The sequence below is a fragment of the Molothrus ater genome, chromosome 6 (assembly GCF_012460135.2).
Source record: "Molothrus ater isolate BHLD 08-10-18 breed brown headed cowbird chromosome 6, BPBGC_Mater_1.1, whole genome shotgun sequence".
NCBI lineage: Eukaryota > Metazoa > Chordata > Aves > Passeriformes > Icteridae > Molothrus > Molothrus ater.
The window spans coordinates 8,632,781-8,651,226 of NC_050483.2; the positions used below are offsets into that span (position 1 = coordinate 8,632,781).

At 48.8% G+C, this 18,446-nt stretch overlaps 1 protein-coding gene across 1 annotated transcript; it reads left to right on the forward strand.

Annotated features, from left to right (window-relative positions):
* Positions 1–1,785: 1,785 nt before the first annotated feature.
* LOC118687142 (acyl-CoA 6-desaturase-like) lies at positions 1,786–17,054 on the forward strand. The gene is made up of 12 exons (XM_036383892.2): positions 1,786–2,216; positions 5,630–5,740; positions 6,742–6,939; positions 7,052–7,153; positions 7,651–7,776; positions 9,008–9,068; positions 9,400–9,476; positions 9,641–9,738; positions 10,306–10,402; positions 11,319–11,398; positions 12,418–12,543; positions 13,451–17,054. Exons 1-12 carry the CDS (start codon positions 2,010–2,012, stop codon positions 13,500–13,502), a joined length of 1,335 nt encoding a protein of 444 aa, XP_036239785.1. The 5' UTR covers positions 1,786–2,009; the 3' UTR covers positions 13,503–17,054.
* The last annotated feature ends 1,392 nt before the right edge of the window (positions 17,055–18,446 follow it).

Here is an 18,446-nt window from a genome sequence, read left to right on the forward strand (position 1 = left end):
GTGCTGAGGCCCTGGCACAGATTTCCCAGAGAAGCTGTGGCTGCCCCATCCCTGGAAATGTTCCAGGCCAGGTTGGATGGAGCTTGGAGCAACCTGGGATAGTGGAAGATTTCCCTGTCCATAGCAAGGGATTGGAACTGGATGTGCTTTAAGGTCCTTTCCCACCCAAATCCTTCTGTGATTCTATGATTAACCCTGTGGGTTCCTTCCCCTGCTTAGGCCCTGCTCTGCCTCTACAGAAAGGATTAATGATCCTCCCACTTATTCATGCAAAATAATCACAGGAAAAGATTCCTATTGCCAGGAAAGCTGGGGATCACACCTGCCTGGCCCTGGAAAGTGGCCACACGTCCTGTAAGAGGTAGGCAAAGCCTCAGGGAAAGAGGTCTGTGTTGTTTTTTTCCTTGCCACACCACATCTTGCATAACCTAACCAGGAATTGTGTACAATAGAGTGCCCCACGGCAAGGAAAAGATGGCAAAGATGCCATTATCCCACCTGTTAATAAAAGCATGGCCTGGGGCAGCAGAGCTCAACCAGCTCTGCCTGTGCCACAGCAAAGCTGTGAAATCCGGCAGCCACCAGCGGCAGCCCGGCAAAAACAGAGCAAAACAATGCAGATTTTGGGCAGAACAGCAATAGTTCCTTTCTGAGCTCAGCAGTGAATAGTGGGGTGAGAAGTCTGGGGGGAAAAAGGCAGGAAAAGGAGGAAAAAGCAGGAAAAAAGTATGAAAAAGAAGGGGGAAAGGAAAAAAAGTAAAAAAAGAGTAAAAATAGTTAAAAAAGGTTTTTAAAAGAGTAAAAATGGTAAAAAATAGTAAAAGGAGGGGGAAGGAGGAGAAAAGGGTGGAAAGAGGGGAAGCAGGAAGAGGGGTGAAGGGAAAAAAGAGGGAAAAGGAGTGGAAAGGGAAAAGGCAGGAAGGAGAGAAGGAGAGAAGAGGAGAAGGGAAGGAAAAGGGGGCAAGAGGGAAGAAAAGGGGAAAGAGATGACGAAAGGGGGAAAAAGGGAAGAAAGAGAAACGGGAGAAAGGGGGAAAGGTAGGAAAAGGGGGAAAGAGGAGAAGGAGGAAAAGGGGGATAAAGGGAGGAAAAAGAGGGGAAAGGAGGGAAGTGGGAAAGGTGGGGAAGGGGAGAGGGAGAAAAGGGAGGAAGGAGGAGAGGGCAGAAAAGAAAATGAAGGGGAAAAAAAAGAAAACAGGGAAAAGGAAGGGGGAAAAAGAAGGGGAAGGGCAAGAAAAATAACGCGGGAAAAGGAAAAAAACCGGCGGGTGCAGCTCTTTACATCACGAGCCAAAAAATCTCGAGGACACGAAGCTGGGAGCGGGAGGAGCGGAGGAGGAGGAGGAGGAGGAGGAGGCGAGGGGCTCCCGTCCCCCGGCGGTCCCGGCCGGCAGCCGCTTCGAAAGATCGGGCCGGGCCAATGGGCGGGAGCGGGAGGGCGGCGGGACAGCCGGGATTGGCGCTGGGGCTCGGCTGATCCCGCCGGGAGAGCCCCGGCACCGGGCGGAGCGGAGCGGGGGGGATGCCGGGGAGAGGGGGGGCGGCGAGCCGGGCAGGGGAGGAGGAGGAGGAGGAGGAGGATGCTGACTTTGGGGAGGGGGGCGATGCCGGGAGGGAGGAGAATGTCTGGGAGAAAGGATGATGCCGGGAGAGGGAGGGGATGCCGAGGGAGGAGAATGCCCGGGGAGGGATGCCCGAGAGGGGGGTGCGAGGGGGCGTGTGGGTGGAAGGGGCCGAGCTTCCCTCAAAACACAGGGCTATGTGCGAGGATAAAGTGCATCAGTGCGGGGACAGCCAGCCTAGGGGGCACTTCCGAGCAGGCGGAGAGAAGCGAGAAACAAAGGGAAGGGAGGACATGAGCGAAGGCGAAGGGAGGGAGCAGGGGATCAGCTGAGTTCAATCCCGCCAGGAAAGCTCTCCCCCTCCGGCACATCCCCGAGAGGCGCAGGGACGGGCTCTCCCCCCACCTCTCCCCCTCTGGTCAAGAAGACAAAGAATCGAGCGGCCCCATGGGGAAAGGGGGTGAGCAAGGGGGGGACTCGGGGGAGCCGGCGGCGCAGATCCGCTTCTACACCTGGGAGGAGATCCAGAAGCACAACCTGAGGACGGACAAGTGGCTGGTGATAGAGCGAAAGGTCTATAATGTCACCAAGTGGGCAAACAGGCACCCGGGGGGCCAGCGAGTCATCAGCCACTGCGCCGGCGAAGATGCCACGGTAAGGACCGACCCCCGCGGCTCTCCCGGCTCCAGCAGCATCCTCTGACAGCTCCTTCCCTCCCCGAGGGGAGCCAGCTGCCTGCTGTCCCCTGTCCCCATCTCCCCAACACCTGCTGGACACCCGGCTCAGCCCTTTCGCTGCTCCCAGCTCGGTTCAAGTGGATGCAGGTCCCCCCGCGATGGGCTGGTAGGGATTGCTCTGCTTAAATCCTGCTGGTTTGCCTTTGTCTCCTGCTTGTGCCGTGCCTCGAGCCCTGAATTCAGGAGTAAAGTGTCCCAAATGTCCCCTTTCCCAGGGGGCAGCTTGTGACATGCAGAGTCACACAGCCAAGCACAGGGAGGGTTAAAAAGAGGCCAGGCTGTGTCTCAAAGTTGCTTCTGTGAGGAGGCTTTAAAACAAGGAGCTTTTTAGCATTTTTCCCCAGGAGAAAATTCTCTGGAGAATTTGGTTACAGGTTGCTACAGAAAAGAGGGAAAAAAAAAAACCAAACCAGCAAACCATTTGCTGCTGCTCCAGCTGCTCCTTCGCTGGGTTCAGCCACCTCTCAGGTTTCAGTCAAAGATAAGAAACCAAACAACAACAAAAAAAAACCCCAACCTTGAAACAGGAACAAATTAGAAATAAATTGTTTGTTGTCTGGGGTTCCCCTCAAAACCACCTTCCTCAGAAGTGCATCCAGAGAGCATGTTCTCCCTTCAGGGCGTGTTAATGAAATCCAAGCAGCCTCAGAGCTCTTCCCAAAACATGCAGAGACCAAGCAGGGACAGGAACTGCTGGTCTCCCACAGCTCCTGACACCTTGGCAAGGAGGAGGCTCCATGTGCGACAAAATTTTTTGGCAGAACCTTCCCTTTCCATCAGCCCCCATTTCCCTGTGTCCAGTGGGTATTTTCCATTCTTTTCCTTGAAGCACTGAGCTGCATTTTGGCCCTTCTATCCCTTTGCAGTAAATCCTCTGAATGAATACCTTTCTCCCTCAGAAAGATGGGCCAGGTTTTGCTTTCAACTGCTTAAACACGAGCTGCTGAAACAGGAGGAGTTTGACTCCTATCCCCAAGAATTTAACTCCAGTATCTCCATTAGCAACCAAAAAGCATCTGTTACTGCAGAATCCTTGAAAGGGAGGCTGAAACACAGGTTGGTGGTTCCAGGATTACTGGTTCTCCTCCCACCTCCCCAGACTACACTGCATCCCACACTCCATGAAGGCATGGCCTTAAAAATGCTCTGAAATTGTTAAATCACCGCTCCGAGCACTAAACCAGGATTGGCATCAGTTTTGCAGCTTCCCTGTGGTGAACAACCATTTACAGCCAGAAAACCCTCTCTCATTCAGGGGGAGAACCCTCTGTGGGTTTAGACTGGATTTTAGGAGGAAATCCTTCCCTGTGAGGATGCTGAGGCCCTGGCACAGGTTGTCTAAAGAAGCTGTGGCTGCCCCATCCCTTCAAGTGTCCAAGGCCAAGCTGGATGGGGTTTGGAGCAACCTGGTCTATGGAAGGTGTCCTTGCCCATGGCAGTGGAGTGAAGTGGGATGATTTTTGAAGTCCCTTTCAACTCAAACCATTCCATGGGTCTCTGATTTTTTTAAACACAGCATCTGAGTCTGGGCCATCCTGTTCTGGTGTCACCTCATGCACAGAACACAAATGCAGGGACACTCTGCAGTGTCTCTGTCCCAGAAGTGTTCAGGGATGTAAAAGGAAATCCTTGTGCTGACTGCTGTAAGCACTCCCAATGCTCAAGTACAGCTCATATCTCAATTACACAAAGCTTTTTTTCTCACCAAAAGCAGCTGGAATAACTCCCATATCCCATAAAACACTTCGGTTTATTTGGTCAGTAGATCACAAAGTTGGGAGGTCAAGTGCCAATATCACACAGCATTTCCCAGGGATTCTCTTTTCCCTTAAGCTTTTTATCTCCTGCAGTACAGAACTGAGAACAATTCTAAAATTCAGGAACTCTCTTAAATTTGGGACTTATTAGTACAGGAGCTTAATCAGATAAACATAACAAAAATCCAATCCTTCCATCATTTGCAGGATCTCCAGACAGTAAGCACCCAATCAGACCTCCAAAGACTTTTTTATTCCCAGCAGTTAAGAAGCATTAAAAAATGTTGATTCAGTATTATTTTATGTGTCACCCTCTCTCTTTCCCTTTCTTCCCCTTTTTTTTGTTTTCACCCAAAACTGCAGAGCCTTGCAGTAGACACAGTCTACTTCTCCCCTCATTCTGCTTTTCCTTCCTCTTTTACATCTTCTACAAATTGTTCCAGAGAGAGAAACAGGGAATCAGAGTCAACATTTCAGTGACCCATTTCTGGGTCAACTTCCCAGGTGACAAGTTTCAATTGATTTTGGAGGACTTTGGGCCTGAGGTTGTTGCCTAGCATTTTTGAACTGCAGATGGAGGGCAGCTCCCAGAAGGGTCAGCTGGACACGGGGAGCACTTTCCAGTCTGCTCTTTGTCTTTAGAGCCAGGAGGGAAATATTAGTTGGTCACTACAATTGTTAGGCAATGGGACAAAGGTGGAAAGGCTGAAGCACAGTTCCACTCACTCCTGTTTTTAACGATTTTTTTTTTCCATACTCTCTTAGCACTTCATGGAACCAATCTTTCCTGTTCTCCCAGGTGAATTCCAAGAGCTGACTCCAGTTCTGTGCAGTGAGGAAAGGGCAAGGACAGAGTGAGGGTTTCTGATCTGGGTCAGCTTTCTGTCCCTGCTGCTGTCCTTGGGGTTAAAATTCCAGCTGTGCCATGTGAAAGGATCTGGCCAAGATCTCACTATAAGCATCAGGCACCTGTGGGATACAGGTGGACAGAAATATGTGGAAAGGGGAAGGAACAGAGAAAAAGAAGAGCCAGATAAACTTGTGAATGCCAGGATCAAAAGGACTCCATAAACAAGGCATTATTCTTCTGAAAAGTCACCAGTTTTTCCTCAGCTGTTTTACAGCTGGGATCTCCAGGCCTGGCCAAAACACCAAGGAATATCTTTTGTGTTTGCAGTCACATCCAGCTTCAGTCACCAGTCAGCCCCTCTCCTGACTTGCCTCCAGGAGCAGACTTTCCAAGGGTATTTATATCCTAGAAGGGATTTGCACAAATTCCCCTCTGCCTACCTTCTAAGGGAATTAACAGGATTTAAGTATTTAGTTGCTTAGAAAGAATTTCTCGAGGTGCCTTTCACCATATGGCTGGATGCCACCCCAGGTCTCACCATTCCCAGCACAGCAAATTAAATCAGTGGAATTAATGTCCCAAAAAGTGATCCCAGAGCTGGAAGTCACCTGGCCCCCTTTTCCACCGGTTCCACAACTGCTGGAGGTGGGTGGGAATGACACAGTGAATAGGAAGCACATCTTACTCCTGGATCTCACACAGTTCCTCCTGTTTCCACTCCAGGATGCATTCCAGGCCTTCCACATCAATCCCACCTTGGTGCAGAAGTTTCTCAAGCCGTTGCTTATTGGAGAACTCGCTCCAGGGGAGCCCAGCCAAGACCGAGACAAAAATGTGAGTATTTATTCCTCAGCTGGGGTTCAGGCTGCCTATTCCCACCATTCTTTCCCTCTTGGGATGCTCTCCAGAGAGGGAGAGGAGTTCTCAGTGACTGAATGTCTCCATGTAGAGTATTTTCATCCTATCATGGATTCAAATATGTGTGGAAAGGGGGTGACACTTTTGGCTGTACAAATATTTTCTTTCCCACAGAGCCACCAACAGCCAATTTTTGGCAGCCCATTCCAGGCACCCAGGCTGGACTGAGCCCATCCCAAAGGGAAATGGGAACTAAGACATGTGGAATGGGAAATGTGCACCAGCCCTGGTGACTGGTGCACATTTCCCTTCTTGCTGCCCCTTTGCTGGTGGCCAAGCTCCAAAACACAAGCCCCCAGATGTCCCATTTTGGTGGCCCTGCTAAGGAGCAGCAGCCACTGCCCATCCTCAGGGCAGCTCTGTATCCTGCTCATCCATTATTCAGGCCCAGAGTGTGGCACAACTGGCTCTGCCCAGGAAACTCAATCCTGCCCCGTTGTTTGTAGCTGGCCATGATTGTGCTATATCTGTGTCACTCACAATAGAGGGGACAATGCTAGCCCCCAGTGACCCAGGAATGCCCTTCATGGATGGCTGCACAGGAGCTGGCCCACAGATTGAATGGATGACGGGTGATAGTGGGTGCTCATTATCAGAGCTCTGGAATTAGGCACAATAGCACTGAATTCCCTCCTGCTCCAGCTTCTCCTTAGTGCTTAGGAAGCTCATTCAGACAAGAGCCATCAGGTGATGTGACACTCAACAGAGCTTGGATTACTCCCTCTCCTGGCTCCAGGTCCAAAAGGTCAGGATGTGGGCTCAGACCAGCCAGGATGTTTATTCATAGGAATACAGGGCAAAAAGCTGGAATATAGAGCCAGGGTCCTTGGCATGGAGCTCATCCTTCCTCCATCCATCCCCCAACTCAGTCAGGCTCACTCCCAAGCCTCACCCTGCTCTTGCCTGTCCTGTTACAGTCCCAGCTGGTGGAAGATTTCCGGACCCTGCGGAAAACAGCGGAGGACATGAACCTGTTCCGAGCCAGCCCCTTGTTCTTCTCCTGTTACCTGGGCCACATCATTGTCATGGAAGTTTTGGCTTGGCTCATGATTTCCTACTTTGGGACCGGCTGGATCACAACCCTCATCCTTTCCTGCATCCTTACAACTTCCCAGGTGACAAAGAGAGATCTTCCTCACACTGCCAATGTGCCCTCCATCTCCATTTCTTTCCTGTTTAGCTCTGATTCTCAATAGCTTCTTACTATTTGATTTCTCCCTATTCCAGGCCCAGGCAGGGTGGCTGCAACATGATTTTGGACACCTCTCTGTCTTCAAGAAGTCTTCCTGGAACCACATCGTCCACAAGTTTGTCATTGGGCACCTGAAGGTAAAGGGAATTATGGAGCCAGGGAATTCTGGGAATGCATCACTTTGCCTGTGGCAGAGTAGGAAAGGGAGGCTTTCAACCTTCCCAGAGTGAGCAGAGGCACAAAAAAAGTTGGTGACACAACTTGCCCATGGGGCAGCCTGGGTTAGAGGAAGGTGTCCCTGCTCATGGCAGGGGGTTGGGACTGGATGAGCTTTAAAGTCCCTTCCAACTCAAGCCATTTCAGGATTTTCTGGGAAGACACAGTGACTTGTAACTCGCTCAGAGTGTGTTTATTCTGTGTTCTTTCAATATGGATGATCCTTAGGGATCCCTCTGCAAGCAGCAGTCTCATAGCAACCAACAACTCCACCACTCCCTGCTCACTGTTCTTTCCAAAGCAAATCCCACTTTGGCCATAATTTGACTCGCACCACTTTAGTTCCTAAAAAAGATTGGGTAACCCCACCTTGGGAGCAGCTCTCCATGGATGAAAACCCCTCATTCTCCTTGCCCAGGGTGCCTCTGCAAACTGGTGGAACCACCGCCACTTCCAGCACCACGCCAAGCCCAACATCTTCCAGAAGGACCCAGATGTGAACATGCTGCACATTTTTGTCCTGGGAGACACACAGCCCGTTGAGGTAAGGAAAAGTGGGGAAAACATGGAAAACTACTGTCCGAGAGGGCCTGGAGAGTGGTTGCGCAAATCCAGGAGTTGGCTCCCACTGTTAGACATGACTTAGGTCGGCAGGACTTCCAGGAATGCTAGAAAGGAAATGCTTAATCCAGGGATTTTGTCTGGCTACGTGATCTGACAGCAGTTTGGAGCCAACCCTTGGGCTGAGGAGCAGCATTGACTACTAATTCCCAATCCATTTCCTGTACTGACCACAGGAGAAAGTGTCTTGGGTTACCTCAGGAAAAATAATGCAGATGGGGCTGGAGAGAAAGCAAAAAGCCACTAAAGGCCCCTTCATGCTGCTGGCTTGAAGTACCAACGTGAGGGGGGAATACAGTGTTCCTCAGTATTCCAGCAGGAGCATTTCAAAACTGACCTTCCATTTCCATAGCAAATATCTTCCAACATCAAGTGATTTTAATTTTAGTTCTATCTACCCGTCCAGAGCCAAAATATTTACTGCCTGTTTATAAAAAACTACCCAAAGCACTTAAATCATGGTGTTTTTCACAGTGGAACAAGGATTTCTAGTTTTAAAAACAAAGCCCCAAGAAAAGGGACAAGCAGCAAAGACAACACAGGGAAATACAACATTAAAAATGGTTTCTCAGTCAGATTTTGTATTATTGAGAAAGCAGACCATGGTTCTATTACTTAAAGGAAAACCTAAACATTTGTGATAACAAGGAAAAAATTGATTTCTGCCTCAAAATATCTGATATTATCAGATATTATTATATTATCAGTCTATCCCAATATTCTCACATTGGTATAAAAATCCTTTTCCAAATGATGCCAAGCACACAGCCTTGCAGAGCTCAGCCCAGAGGGAATAATGTGCCTGATTTTTTGGTGTTACAAGCCTTCCCTTCCAAAAAATCAGACTTTATGCCTATCACATTCATATTAGTAAAGATGGAGGTGCTGGCAGCTCTTCTCAGAGACACAGGGATGGCAGAAGGTGAAGTGCATCAAAATTCCATCAAGTAAATAGGAACTATCTTTAAAAATTGAGCTTACACCTAACACAAAAGACAAAGTTAAGACATTTAATCACTTCGAATCTCTTCTTACCCGCTCGTGGGAATTCAGTCAAAATTCTCTGGTCAATAAATTAAGAATTATTGCAGAGAATCTGCTTTTACCTGGGAATGTCCCAATCCCAGGCTGAGCTGTCTCTTTGTGTCCTGCAGTATGGCAAGAAGAAGCTGAAGTACCTGCCTTACAACCACCAGCACGAATACTTCTTCCTCAGTGAGTATCCACCCTCCTCTCTTCCCTTTTCTTGGAATGCCATTTGTCACTTCCAGCCCTCACTGTGTGAGCAGAGCAACTCCTCAAATCCCAACTCATCCCACCCTTCCTCAGGACCCTGTGCAGGTCCCAAAATCAGCTCAGGGATATCCGAACACCTGGAACATTGCCCCATAGAGCAAGGGAATGTAAAACAGCTGAGGCTGGGAATAACCTCCATGTGAGAGGCTCCATGGAAGAGCTGCATGTTCCCAGTTCCATGGAAGCAGTCCCTCATGTCACACACCTCCCCACCCCTCTGATGGCCAAACCATTTCCCTTTGCCTTGCAGTCTTCCCACCTCTGCTCATCCCTGTGTACTTCCAAATCCAAATCATCTCGACCATGATCAAGCGCAGGTTCTGGGCGGTGAGTGAAACATTCCCTCCATCCTTACGGGGTCTGGCTGGAAACTGGAGCAGAGAGGGAGGCCAGGGGGCAGGCAGGAATTACCCAATGCTCCAAACATCACCAGCAAGGACACATTATCCAAGGTGGGGAAAGTGATGCCTGGTGTTTTCTCTGTCCCCCAGGACCTGGCCTGGGCCATCAGCTACTACCTGCGCTACTTCATCACCTACATCCCGTTCTACGGCGTCCTGGGATCCCTGTGTCTCCTCACGTTTGTCAGGTAGGGCCATCCAGGGCATCCCTGCTGCTCTCCCATCCCTCCAGTGCTGTTTGAGCCTGGCCTCAGCTCTGCTGTGTCCCACTGCTTCACTTCCCTGTCAGCATCTCCGAGTTCCAGCTCCTCTGGCACTCTCCCTGCACCTTCCCCTGCCCCGTGATGGTCCTGCCAGGATTCCCCTGCCATTCCTCATTCCCTGTTCCCACACACTGCTCACCCCACTTTGGCCATGGCTGGACCCTCCCAGAGTGCCTCATTCCACCCTCTTCCTAGCAGACTGTGGAGATAATTCTGTGCACGCTCCAAATCTGAAATCAAGCTGGAAAACTTATCACAACCAGCCCATTATTCCCAAAATATTTGAAGAAACTCAAAGTGCAAGGAAAAAAAAGTGAAAGTGCAAAATTGGGTCATCTGCTTTTGCAGAAAACAAGCCTGGAACAAAGATGATTCCAGGAAATTCCTTGTCAACATCCATCCAAGTCTCTGCTGCCCCCTGCAAACCCTACTTTAATTACCTGATGTCCCCATGTCTGGTAGAAATTCTTGTGATTTTTCCTGGTTTTGCAGGTTTCTGGAGAGTCACTGGTTTGTGTGGGTCACCCAGATGAATCACATTCCAATGGAAATTGATTCTGAGAAGCACAGAGACTGGCTGAGCTCCCAGGTAACTGGGAGGGGGGAAAACCACCCCTAACTCACTCCAAAATGGGATTTACTCAAAGAGTATGAGAGTTACCACCACCCCCAGTGTTACCACCACCTCTTACTAGGATAGAGTTGTCCTGTCCATTACTTTTCCCATAAAGATGTTCTTCCCAGAGCCAGCAGTGCTGGGGAAAGACATGGAATTCCAAAGTTCTGCAATTACTTTGACAATCAAAAGGTTACCTGCTCCTATGGTGAGTGAAGCTGGATGTGACTGCAAATCCAAAAAACATTCCTGCATCTTTTGGCCAGGCCTGTAGATCCCAGCAATAAAACAGCTGAGGAAAATATGCTGACTCTTCATTTTGGAGCCCGCCTTTGTCCCTTTGCTCTGGAAGATGAGTGATTGAGTTCTCCTTTTCCTCTTCTTTAACCTAGAACCATATTCTTGATATTTTGGCAGTTCTATCTCCCTGCAAATCCAAGTAAAATGTGTGAGAGAGGAACCCTATCAAAAATTTGGTTGAATTTTAAGAATATTAAGAAAAAATATCAAATTTTATGATCACTAATGGCAAGAATACCTAAGAAATACTCTCAGAATATTACACTTAAGGCAAACTGAGTAACAATAACTACATAGGGATGGGGAAGCTTTGTGTCCATGTTCCTCCTGTTTTCCACCTTGGTACTGCTGTCAACCTTCTGATCTCCAATGGGAGAGGCTGAGATTTAGGAATCTGGGCTTGGGCTGCTACATCACTTCACCACCAGTGAGAGTTTAATTACCTGAGGCCCTGAGGAAGGATTAAAACTCCCCTTGCTGCACCCGGCCACGGCAGGCTCTGCTCTCCCAGAGCTCAGGGAAGAAGAATTTCACCCTGATTTTGGGATGAGCCATCCCTAACCCTCACAGCTCTCTCTCTCTCTGGCAGATGGCAGCAACCTGCAACATTGAGCAGTCCTTTTTCAACGACTGGTTCACCGGGCACCTGAACTTCCAGATTGAGCACCAGTGAGTACAGAGCCAGGATCAGGATGGCACTGCCAGCTTGTCCCAGCCCAGGGGAGGGTATTATGGGCTGGGGAAGGATTGTATGCGCAGGAAACAGAGTCCCAGACTACACAGGCATGGAAGATGTGGCTGCTCCACCCCTGGAAGCGCTCAAGCTCAGGCTGGATGAGGCTTGGAGCAAACTGCATTAGTGGAAGGTGACCATGGGCAGGAACTGAATGAACTTAAAGATCCCTTCCCATCCAGACCATTCCATGATAGTGTGCTTCTCTTACAGCCATGACATTTTTCTCTCTTGCTTCAAAGCTTTCACTCTCACAGCCTTAATTTAGGGTTTAATTAGGAGTTGTTGTTATGCACCTACCAGTTGCAAAGGCTGTGGGCTCAAATCCCAAGCATCCACCTCAGAAAACTCCCCTTCCCTAAAGCATTTCAGTGTTTTATAGAGTGTGGGACTGTGTAGGACGCTGGGTAGTAGATTCCAGAAAAAATATGGAAAACAGGGCCATATGGACAGTCTGTTGCCAATGGCAACAGCAAATGTAAAAGAAATGGCTTTTAGGGTGAGGCCGGCTGGTTTGGGAGCCAGCTTAGAAATCTCCATGGAAGAGTATAGGGCAAGGTACCTTCAAAATCCTTCTTTACCTGCTTCCACAGGTGAAAAAGCAGGTCACTGGGAATTCAGTTCAGCAAGAAACAATTCCCAGAGGAATGGTCAGGCCATCTCTGAGGCTGTTTCCCTCACTCCCACTGCCCTCCCATTGCAGTTTCTTGCACAAACTGGCTTTCAGTGTGTCCTGAGCATGGCTTTGCTTTAAGACAGGACAGGAAAATCAGTTTTCACCACCTCCTTGAGACAGAGGAGCGTAAAGCAGAGGTGTCTCTGTGCCTCCCTTCCTTTGTGCAGTTTGAGGAGGAGGCACCAATGATGAGCCCCTGAGGACGCAGATCCTAATGCCCAGCCCTTGTCACTTGTCTCCAGAGTTTTCTCAGCTTTGTTTTCTCTCTCTCCTCTCCAGCCTGTTTCCAACAATGCCACGGCACAATTTCTGGAAGGTGAAGCCTTTGGTGAAGTCTTTATGTGCCAAGTATGGAGTCCACTATGAGGAGAAGCCTCTCGGGAAAGCGTTCGTAGACATCGTTGGGTAAGGCCCTCCTGAGCCCACCTGCAGCTCATTTTTCCTGGGACACCTGATATTTTCTAGCACAGAGGATCCAGGACATGGCAGACCCTTCAGAAATTTGTGTTGTTGCTGTCAAAGTACCAAACACTTGACCTTTAGACAGGTACAAACCTGATTGTGGCATTTGGGGACACGGGGGCTCAGCAGTGCTGGGGTCGGTCTTAGAGGGCTTTTCCATCTCTAATGATTCTGATTTTTATACCACCCTGTTCTGACACCACCCTGAGCTGATGGCTCCTGCTTCTGGGAGTTGCCAGCAGATCCCCTGCTGCAAAGTGAGATGAATCAAAGGGAAACTGGTCAGGTTACAGCCTCTGCTGTGTCCCCTGAGAGCTCTGCCAGCAGCAACAGGCAATTCCCTACAGGGAGAGCTGGAGAGGATCTAATAGTCCTTGTCAGCAGCCTCGGTGTTGATGTTGCTGTCTCAGTTCCTCTGAGGGGAATAATTCATGGCAGGGAACATGAGAAAGCTCTGCAGTCCAGGCACCTCCTGCACAAAGCACTCTGAGCATGGGCAGATTGAAGTGGGGTGGCCACAGTGGGCAGGAGAGCTGGTTCCAAACCTGCTTTTGTCCCCAAATCCAGTTAGGACAGGGCCACACAGCACCAAGGCACAGCAGAGTGAAGCCTGGAGGCTCCCAGGAGAACTTACAGCCCCTTCCAGTGCCTAAAAGGGCTCCAAAGGAGCTGGAGAGGGACTTTGGACATCGGTCTGGAGTGACAGGAGCAGGGGGAATGGCTTCACACTGACAGAGGGTGGGTTCTGTGAGTGTGATCCTGTGATTGATGTTAAATTCAGTAACAGCCTTCATTGCAGGAAAAGCATGACAGAAGCAAGATTCCCAAACTCCTCCTTTTCTTCCCGTAGGTCCCTCAAGAAATCTGGAGATCTCTGGCTGGATGCTTATCTCCATAAGTGATCGTGAATCTTTCTGGGGAGGTGTGAGTGACCGGGAGGGATGGGGGGGAAGTGGGGGGGAATTCACACTTGTGTCTTTTACTCTCAGATCTCAGTCTAAATCCAGGGTTGGAGGGGAGATTCCTGCCTTGCCAGCTGCTTCTGGTGCAGGCCCTGTTCAATCCAGACAGATTTAAAATGTGCTCCAGAGGGTGGAAAGCAAGGCCAGCTGTGCAAATGTTTAAAAAAGGGGCATTAATATCTGACCTTGACCTTTTTTTCACAAGATTTGTTCTCATTCTGCCTAAACCACACAAACCCTGATTCACACCTAAGAGGTTTTAGGCCTCAGTGAGTGTTTGTGATCCAAGGACACCCCAGTTAGCTCATGTCTCTTTCCCATGTTTGTGTGGAAGAGGAATCACATGCCACGGGCCTGGCAGCTGCTTCCAGCCCTGTCCAGAGCCCAGCTCCCTCCTTTCCCTGCCTCCTCCCCTTCTCTAACCGTAGCATCCCTTTAGTGCAAGCTGCGACCCTGGCCCTGCACAGCTAACCCCTAACCACAGCAGGGTTAACATAGCCGTGTTTTTAGGATCAGCCCCTCTTCTCAGGGGTCTATAGAAGATTTCTGGGTTTAAACAGCAAAACGTCTCCTTTAGGAGAGGGTCTGTTTTCTCTTTAATGAGCAGCAGGTCTGGCACAGCGAATCGTCAGTAAATCACACAAAAGACCAAAACAATCAAACAAGCAAAACGTGCTAATTGCTCCTCAGTGCTCCAGGGGAACCACAAACGGCCTTTTCACCATCCTGCCCTGCAGAAACCCAGAGTTCTGCCTGTCTGCACATGCCTGGCATGGCACCGAGCCTCCTCCTGCCTGCCCGAGGCCAGGAGCCATGGCACTGTTCACCCTTCCCTTGGAGAAAAGGAGTTCTCCCTGCAAAAGGAGAAGCTGCTCAAATCCCAGCTGGAATCAGCCCTGCCCAGGCTGTGCTGCTGATCAGAGACCTTTGGAGAACCTCTTACAAGCTGTCTAAAACTCCATTTCCTGCCCACCACCTAATTACCAAAATTCATTAATGGCTTATCAGGAGATATGGTTGGACAGCTTCCAGGTGCTTCTGGAACAGGTGACCTGACCTCAAATAAATCCAAGGGTTCAGGTTCAGCTGCAACACAACAGAAGAGATATTTGGTTTAGGACAAAGGGCCATGGTTCCAAAAGCAGCCTCCAGCTCCAGCATCTGCCTCAGTGCTCCCTGGAAACACCAGGAGGGAGACTCTGGTTACTTTGCACGCCTCATTACTTCCCTCAGCTCTGAAACTGGATCCTCTCTGTCAAATCCTTGAATCCTAGCAGCATCCCACAGAATCAGCAAGGTGCTTCATCGTGAATAGAGACGACTCTGGGACTGCAGCCAGCATTGCAAAAAAATAAATAAATAATGTGTTCCTTCCCCACCCTCTTTGGAGAATAAAATGAGATTTTATCTTTGCTTACAGTGGGGAATTCAGCATCTTGCAACTTCAGCAAGCAATGTTTACGGTTTGGAAAGGGCTTGTTCTGGGGCTCTTGCTCACCCAAGTGCCACCAGGAATGTTTAGGGTGAAAAGCTACACAAGTAACATCCTTCTGGATGCTGTGATCTCCCAGGCAGGTAGTAAGGAGCTCTCCTGGAATTTGGCTAACCTCATCAGGACTGCCTTAATTTGTACATCCCTTCCTTGAATGTACCTCACTGTGCTCCAGCAAGGATGACCACGAGCACAGTGGCATCAGCAGTGCAAACTTTTAATTATCCAGCTGCTTCTTCTGACAGCCCTTGGGGTTTTTTGTATTATTTCCAGAGCAAATATTTTCCTCCTTAGCCCTGCCCCTTCTTCTCTTCTCACTTTTCATCTTGGGAAGCTGTTTGGGTTGATCTTGGGGAAATAGCAGCTGTTAGGCAAATGGGCATTTCTTTCCCCAAAAAAACTTATTATTTTTTCAGGCAAAGCCTCTCTGGCTCATATAACTTTTTCCTCTCCTTCCAAAAAATCCCAGCTTTCTCTCTTGGAATTTGAGCTGTTTTCTACGTGCCTTGATTCTTTGTTGATACCCCATCCCTGCAAGTGTTACAGGCCAGGTTGGATGAAGTTTGGAGCAACCTGGTCTAAGAAAGGTGTCCATGGCAGGAGGGTGGAATTGGATGATCTTTTATTGCCCCTTCCAACCCAAACCATTCCAGGATTCTACAAGCTCTCCCCTCTTTAACTGGAGCAGGTCAAAGAGCCCTGGAAGTCTGGATCAATCTGCTTTGTTATCATTGTTCTCCAAGTAAAATTAGGTTTATCTGGAGATATTCCAGAAGTTTCAGTAAGACTGGAAATGTAGATGGATATAAACTTCCCATGAGCTTTGTCTCCAGCAAGGCAGCAATGAGTGAGACATAAACAGGTTAAAATCTGCCATCAAAATTACTGAAACAGAATTTTCAGCACAGCTTTGCCCAGCTTTCTGAGGACTAACCAGTTAACTAATCAGTTTCTCTGAAAATAATGAGGTGAAATCTTGTTCACTGTCTCTCTTGATAAAGATCATTCATTTGCACTGTAATGAGACACAAACATTAAAAAAACCCAACCCCTAAGCCAGTAAGAGGTGCTGGGAGCCTGCCAGGGTTTATTGAACCCAGCTACACACATGGCAGTGGGGAGCTGGAAACACAGGGCAGAGAACCAAACAACAGCCAGGGAAGGACTGGATTTGTTCTCTCCACTCGCTGTGGGGGACTAGAGTAGGAGCTGGAGGACCAGGATGATTGAGGATGCCAGAGAAAAGCACAAACTGCAGCAAAGAGAAGCCTCTGGGTGTGTTTTGGGAAGAGAATGAGAGATGGGAGAAGTTGGGGAAGGTCAGGGGTTGGGGAGGGATGCATGAGAGTTGGAGGAAAATTACTGAGAGATGAAGGAGGAGAAATTTGGGATCACGTGTCCCATGATCTCCCAGCATGGCTGGAATCTGCCTGGAGGGCTGTGCTGGAGACACAGAGCAGGACAGGGCAGAGCTGGGGCTCAGAGGGCGGGGCAGGGACTGGTGACATCCACAGGCACCTCGGAGTGAGCTGGATCTCACACTGAGCCTCCCCTCCCACAGCTCTGGGAGCAGGGACTCACTGCCCCCAGCTCCCAGGCAGAGGCACAGGGGGAATTAGGGGACTTTCCTTGGAGTTTTCCCTCCAAGCATGGATTTGAGGAGTCTAGCTCCCAACTGCTCACTAAAATAGGGCTTGGGAGGCTTGTCAGGACCCATGTCCAGGCACCATTGTTCCCTGCTGCAGAGGCTGAGCTTTCTGGCTGGATTTGAGGTCTTCATTAGGGCAAAGACATCCTTTTCCTCAGGAGATGCTTTCCCAAGAAAGCCTTCCTAACAAAGCCCTAACATTTCCAATGTTAAAACAACAAACCCACATTCCTATAGAACAGCTCCTGGTTATTTTTAATTCTTTGAAAAAAAAATCCAGTAACTCAAAAAGAACATTTTTTTCCTTGTGTATTCTACCACTCAATAAAATAATAACTATTTGTTGACCATACAGATGCTTTATGTGTCTTTTTTCCAGAGCCACTGGTGCTCAGGGTATTTGTTCCCTCTTGGAGTGCCTTTTGCCATACAAACCCACAAACAGGTGGCATGGAGATGCCAACTGAGCAAGTCAGGACACTTCTAGGGTGGGAATGTCACCATCCAGGTTCTGAGATCAAAAACATATTCAAATTCAGAATTGTAAAGAGTCAGGTAGGATTTGACATAAAGGGTGATGACATAAAGGGTGATTCAAGCTCCAGTTTCAGATTTAGCCTTGTAACTGGTTTTTTTTAGCAGTTCAAAATCAGATCCCAAGCCAAGAACACTGTGGAAGCAAACTAAAAAAGGACCTGGGATCAGACTTGCTTATTATGGCTTCCCTTGGTTTTCCTGGGGCTTTTTATGGAGGAGCTGTTAGCCAGCGAGTGTGGAAAGTCCTTTTTCCACTTCATACGGTGAAATTAGTGTAACTACTTTGATACCATTGACTTTAATAGCACAGATGGATTTCTTTATTAGCCTCCACAATCCCAGGATCAATACTGCTCCTTCCCCTCATCCTGGGAACAAACACCAAAGGAAAGGAGATTTTACTGTCAAAGATTTTCCTGGCCACTCAAACTCAGCCTCCAGACTGTCTGAGGAAACAGCTGAGAATAAAATTGTTGTGAAAACTTCATAGAAGCATATTACAATTTTTTAAAGTCCATTTTCTGCCCATTCATGGCTCATCCTGGGGTGTGGTGAGTGCCTTGCAGCAGCTTTTCCAACCCACAGCTCCATCCGATGTCTGGTGGGTTTTGGATTGACATCAGCAGAGGATTTTAGGTCAAAACTGTCTTGAGGTCAGCCAAGAGGCTTTGACAGAGTTGGTTCTGCCAGATGAACCCATTGAAACCTGTCCCATCAGGTGAAGGGGCAGACAAAGGGAACTCACAGGCTCTCCAGGGTCAGGAGACAAAGTGATGGCCAGATTATCCTTATCTGTCCCCTAAAACCAACACTGGAGCTTGCCAGAGTCCAAAGGAATTGCTCCATAGGCAAACTCATCCTGCCCAAAAGCAGGTGCCACAAGGTGTCACAGAACTCCAAGGAGAAAATGACCCCATTTTTAGGGCTTTCATTTCATCCCAGAACAAACAGGTTCCCCTAATGCAAACACAGGTGGCTCTTACACAAAAAATTAACTGTTACAAATCAACAGCTGCATCCATGAGCAATATTGCTTTTTAAAAAATCATGTTTTACTTACTCTGCAGGGGCCCAGTTCTAGAGGTTTCAGGAAACTTCTTCACAACATAATTTGTGTGGCATCAGCATGGGGAGAAACTGCTTCATGGTGTTCAGATGTACACTTTTTATCCCCTCCAAGCTGGCCTTGAACACTTCCAGGGATGGG

What these genes read in the sequence shown, in the direction of transcription:
- LOC118687142 (XM_036383892.2), top strand. Translation starts at nt 2,010, where the DNA reads ATGGGGAAAGGGGGTGAGCAAGGGGGGGACTCGGGGGAGCCGGCGGCG. An exon ending in TTGTCATTGGGCACCTGAAG is followed by an intron (nt 7,154 to 7,650) that starts GTAAAGGGAATT and finishes CTCCTTGCCCAG; the next exon opens with GGTGCCTCTGCAAACTGGTG. An exon ending in TGTCTCCTCACGTTTGTCAG is followed by an intron (nt 9,739 to 10,305) that starts GTAGGGCCATCC and finishes CTGGTTTTGCAG; the next exon opens with GTTTCTGGAGAGTCACTGGT.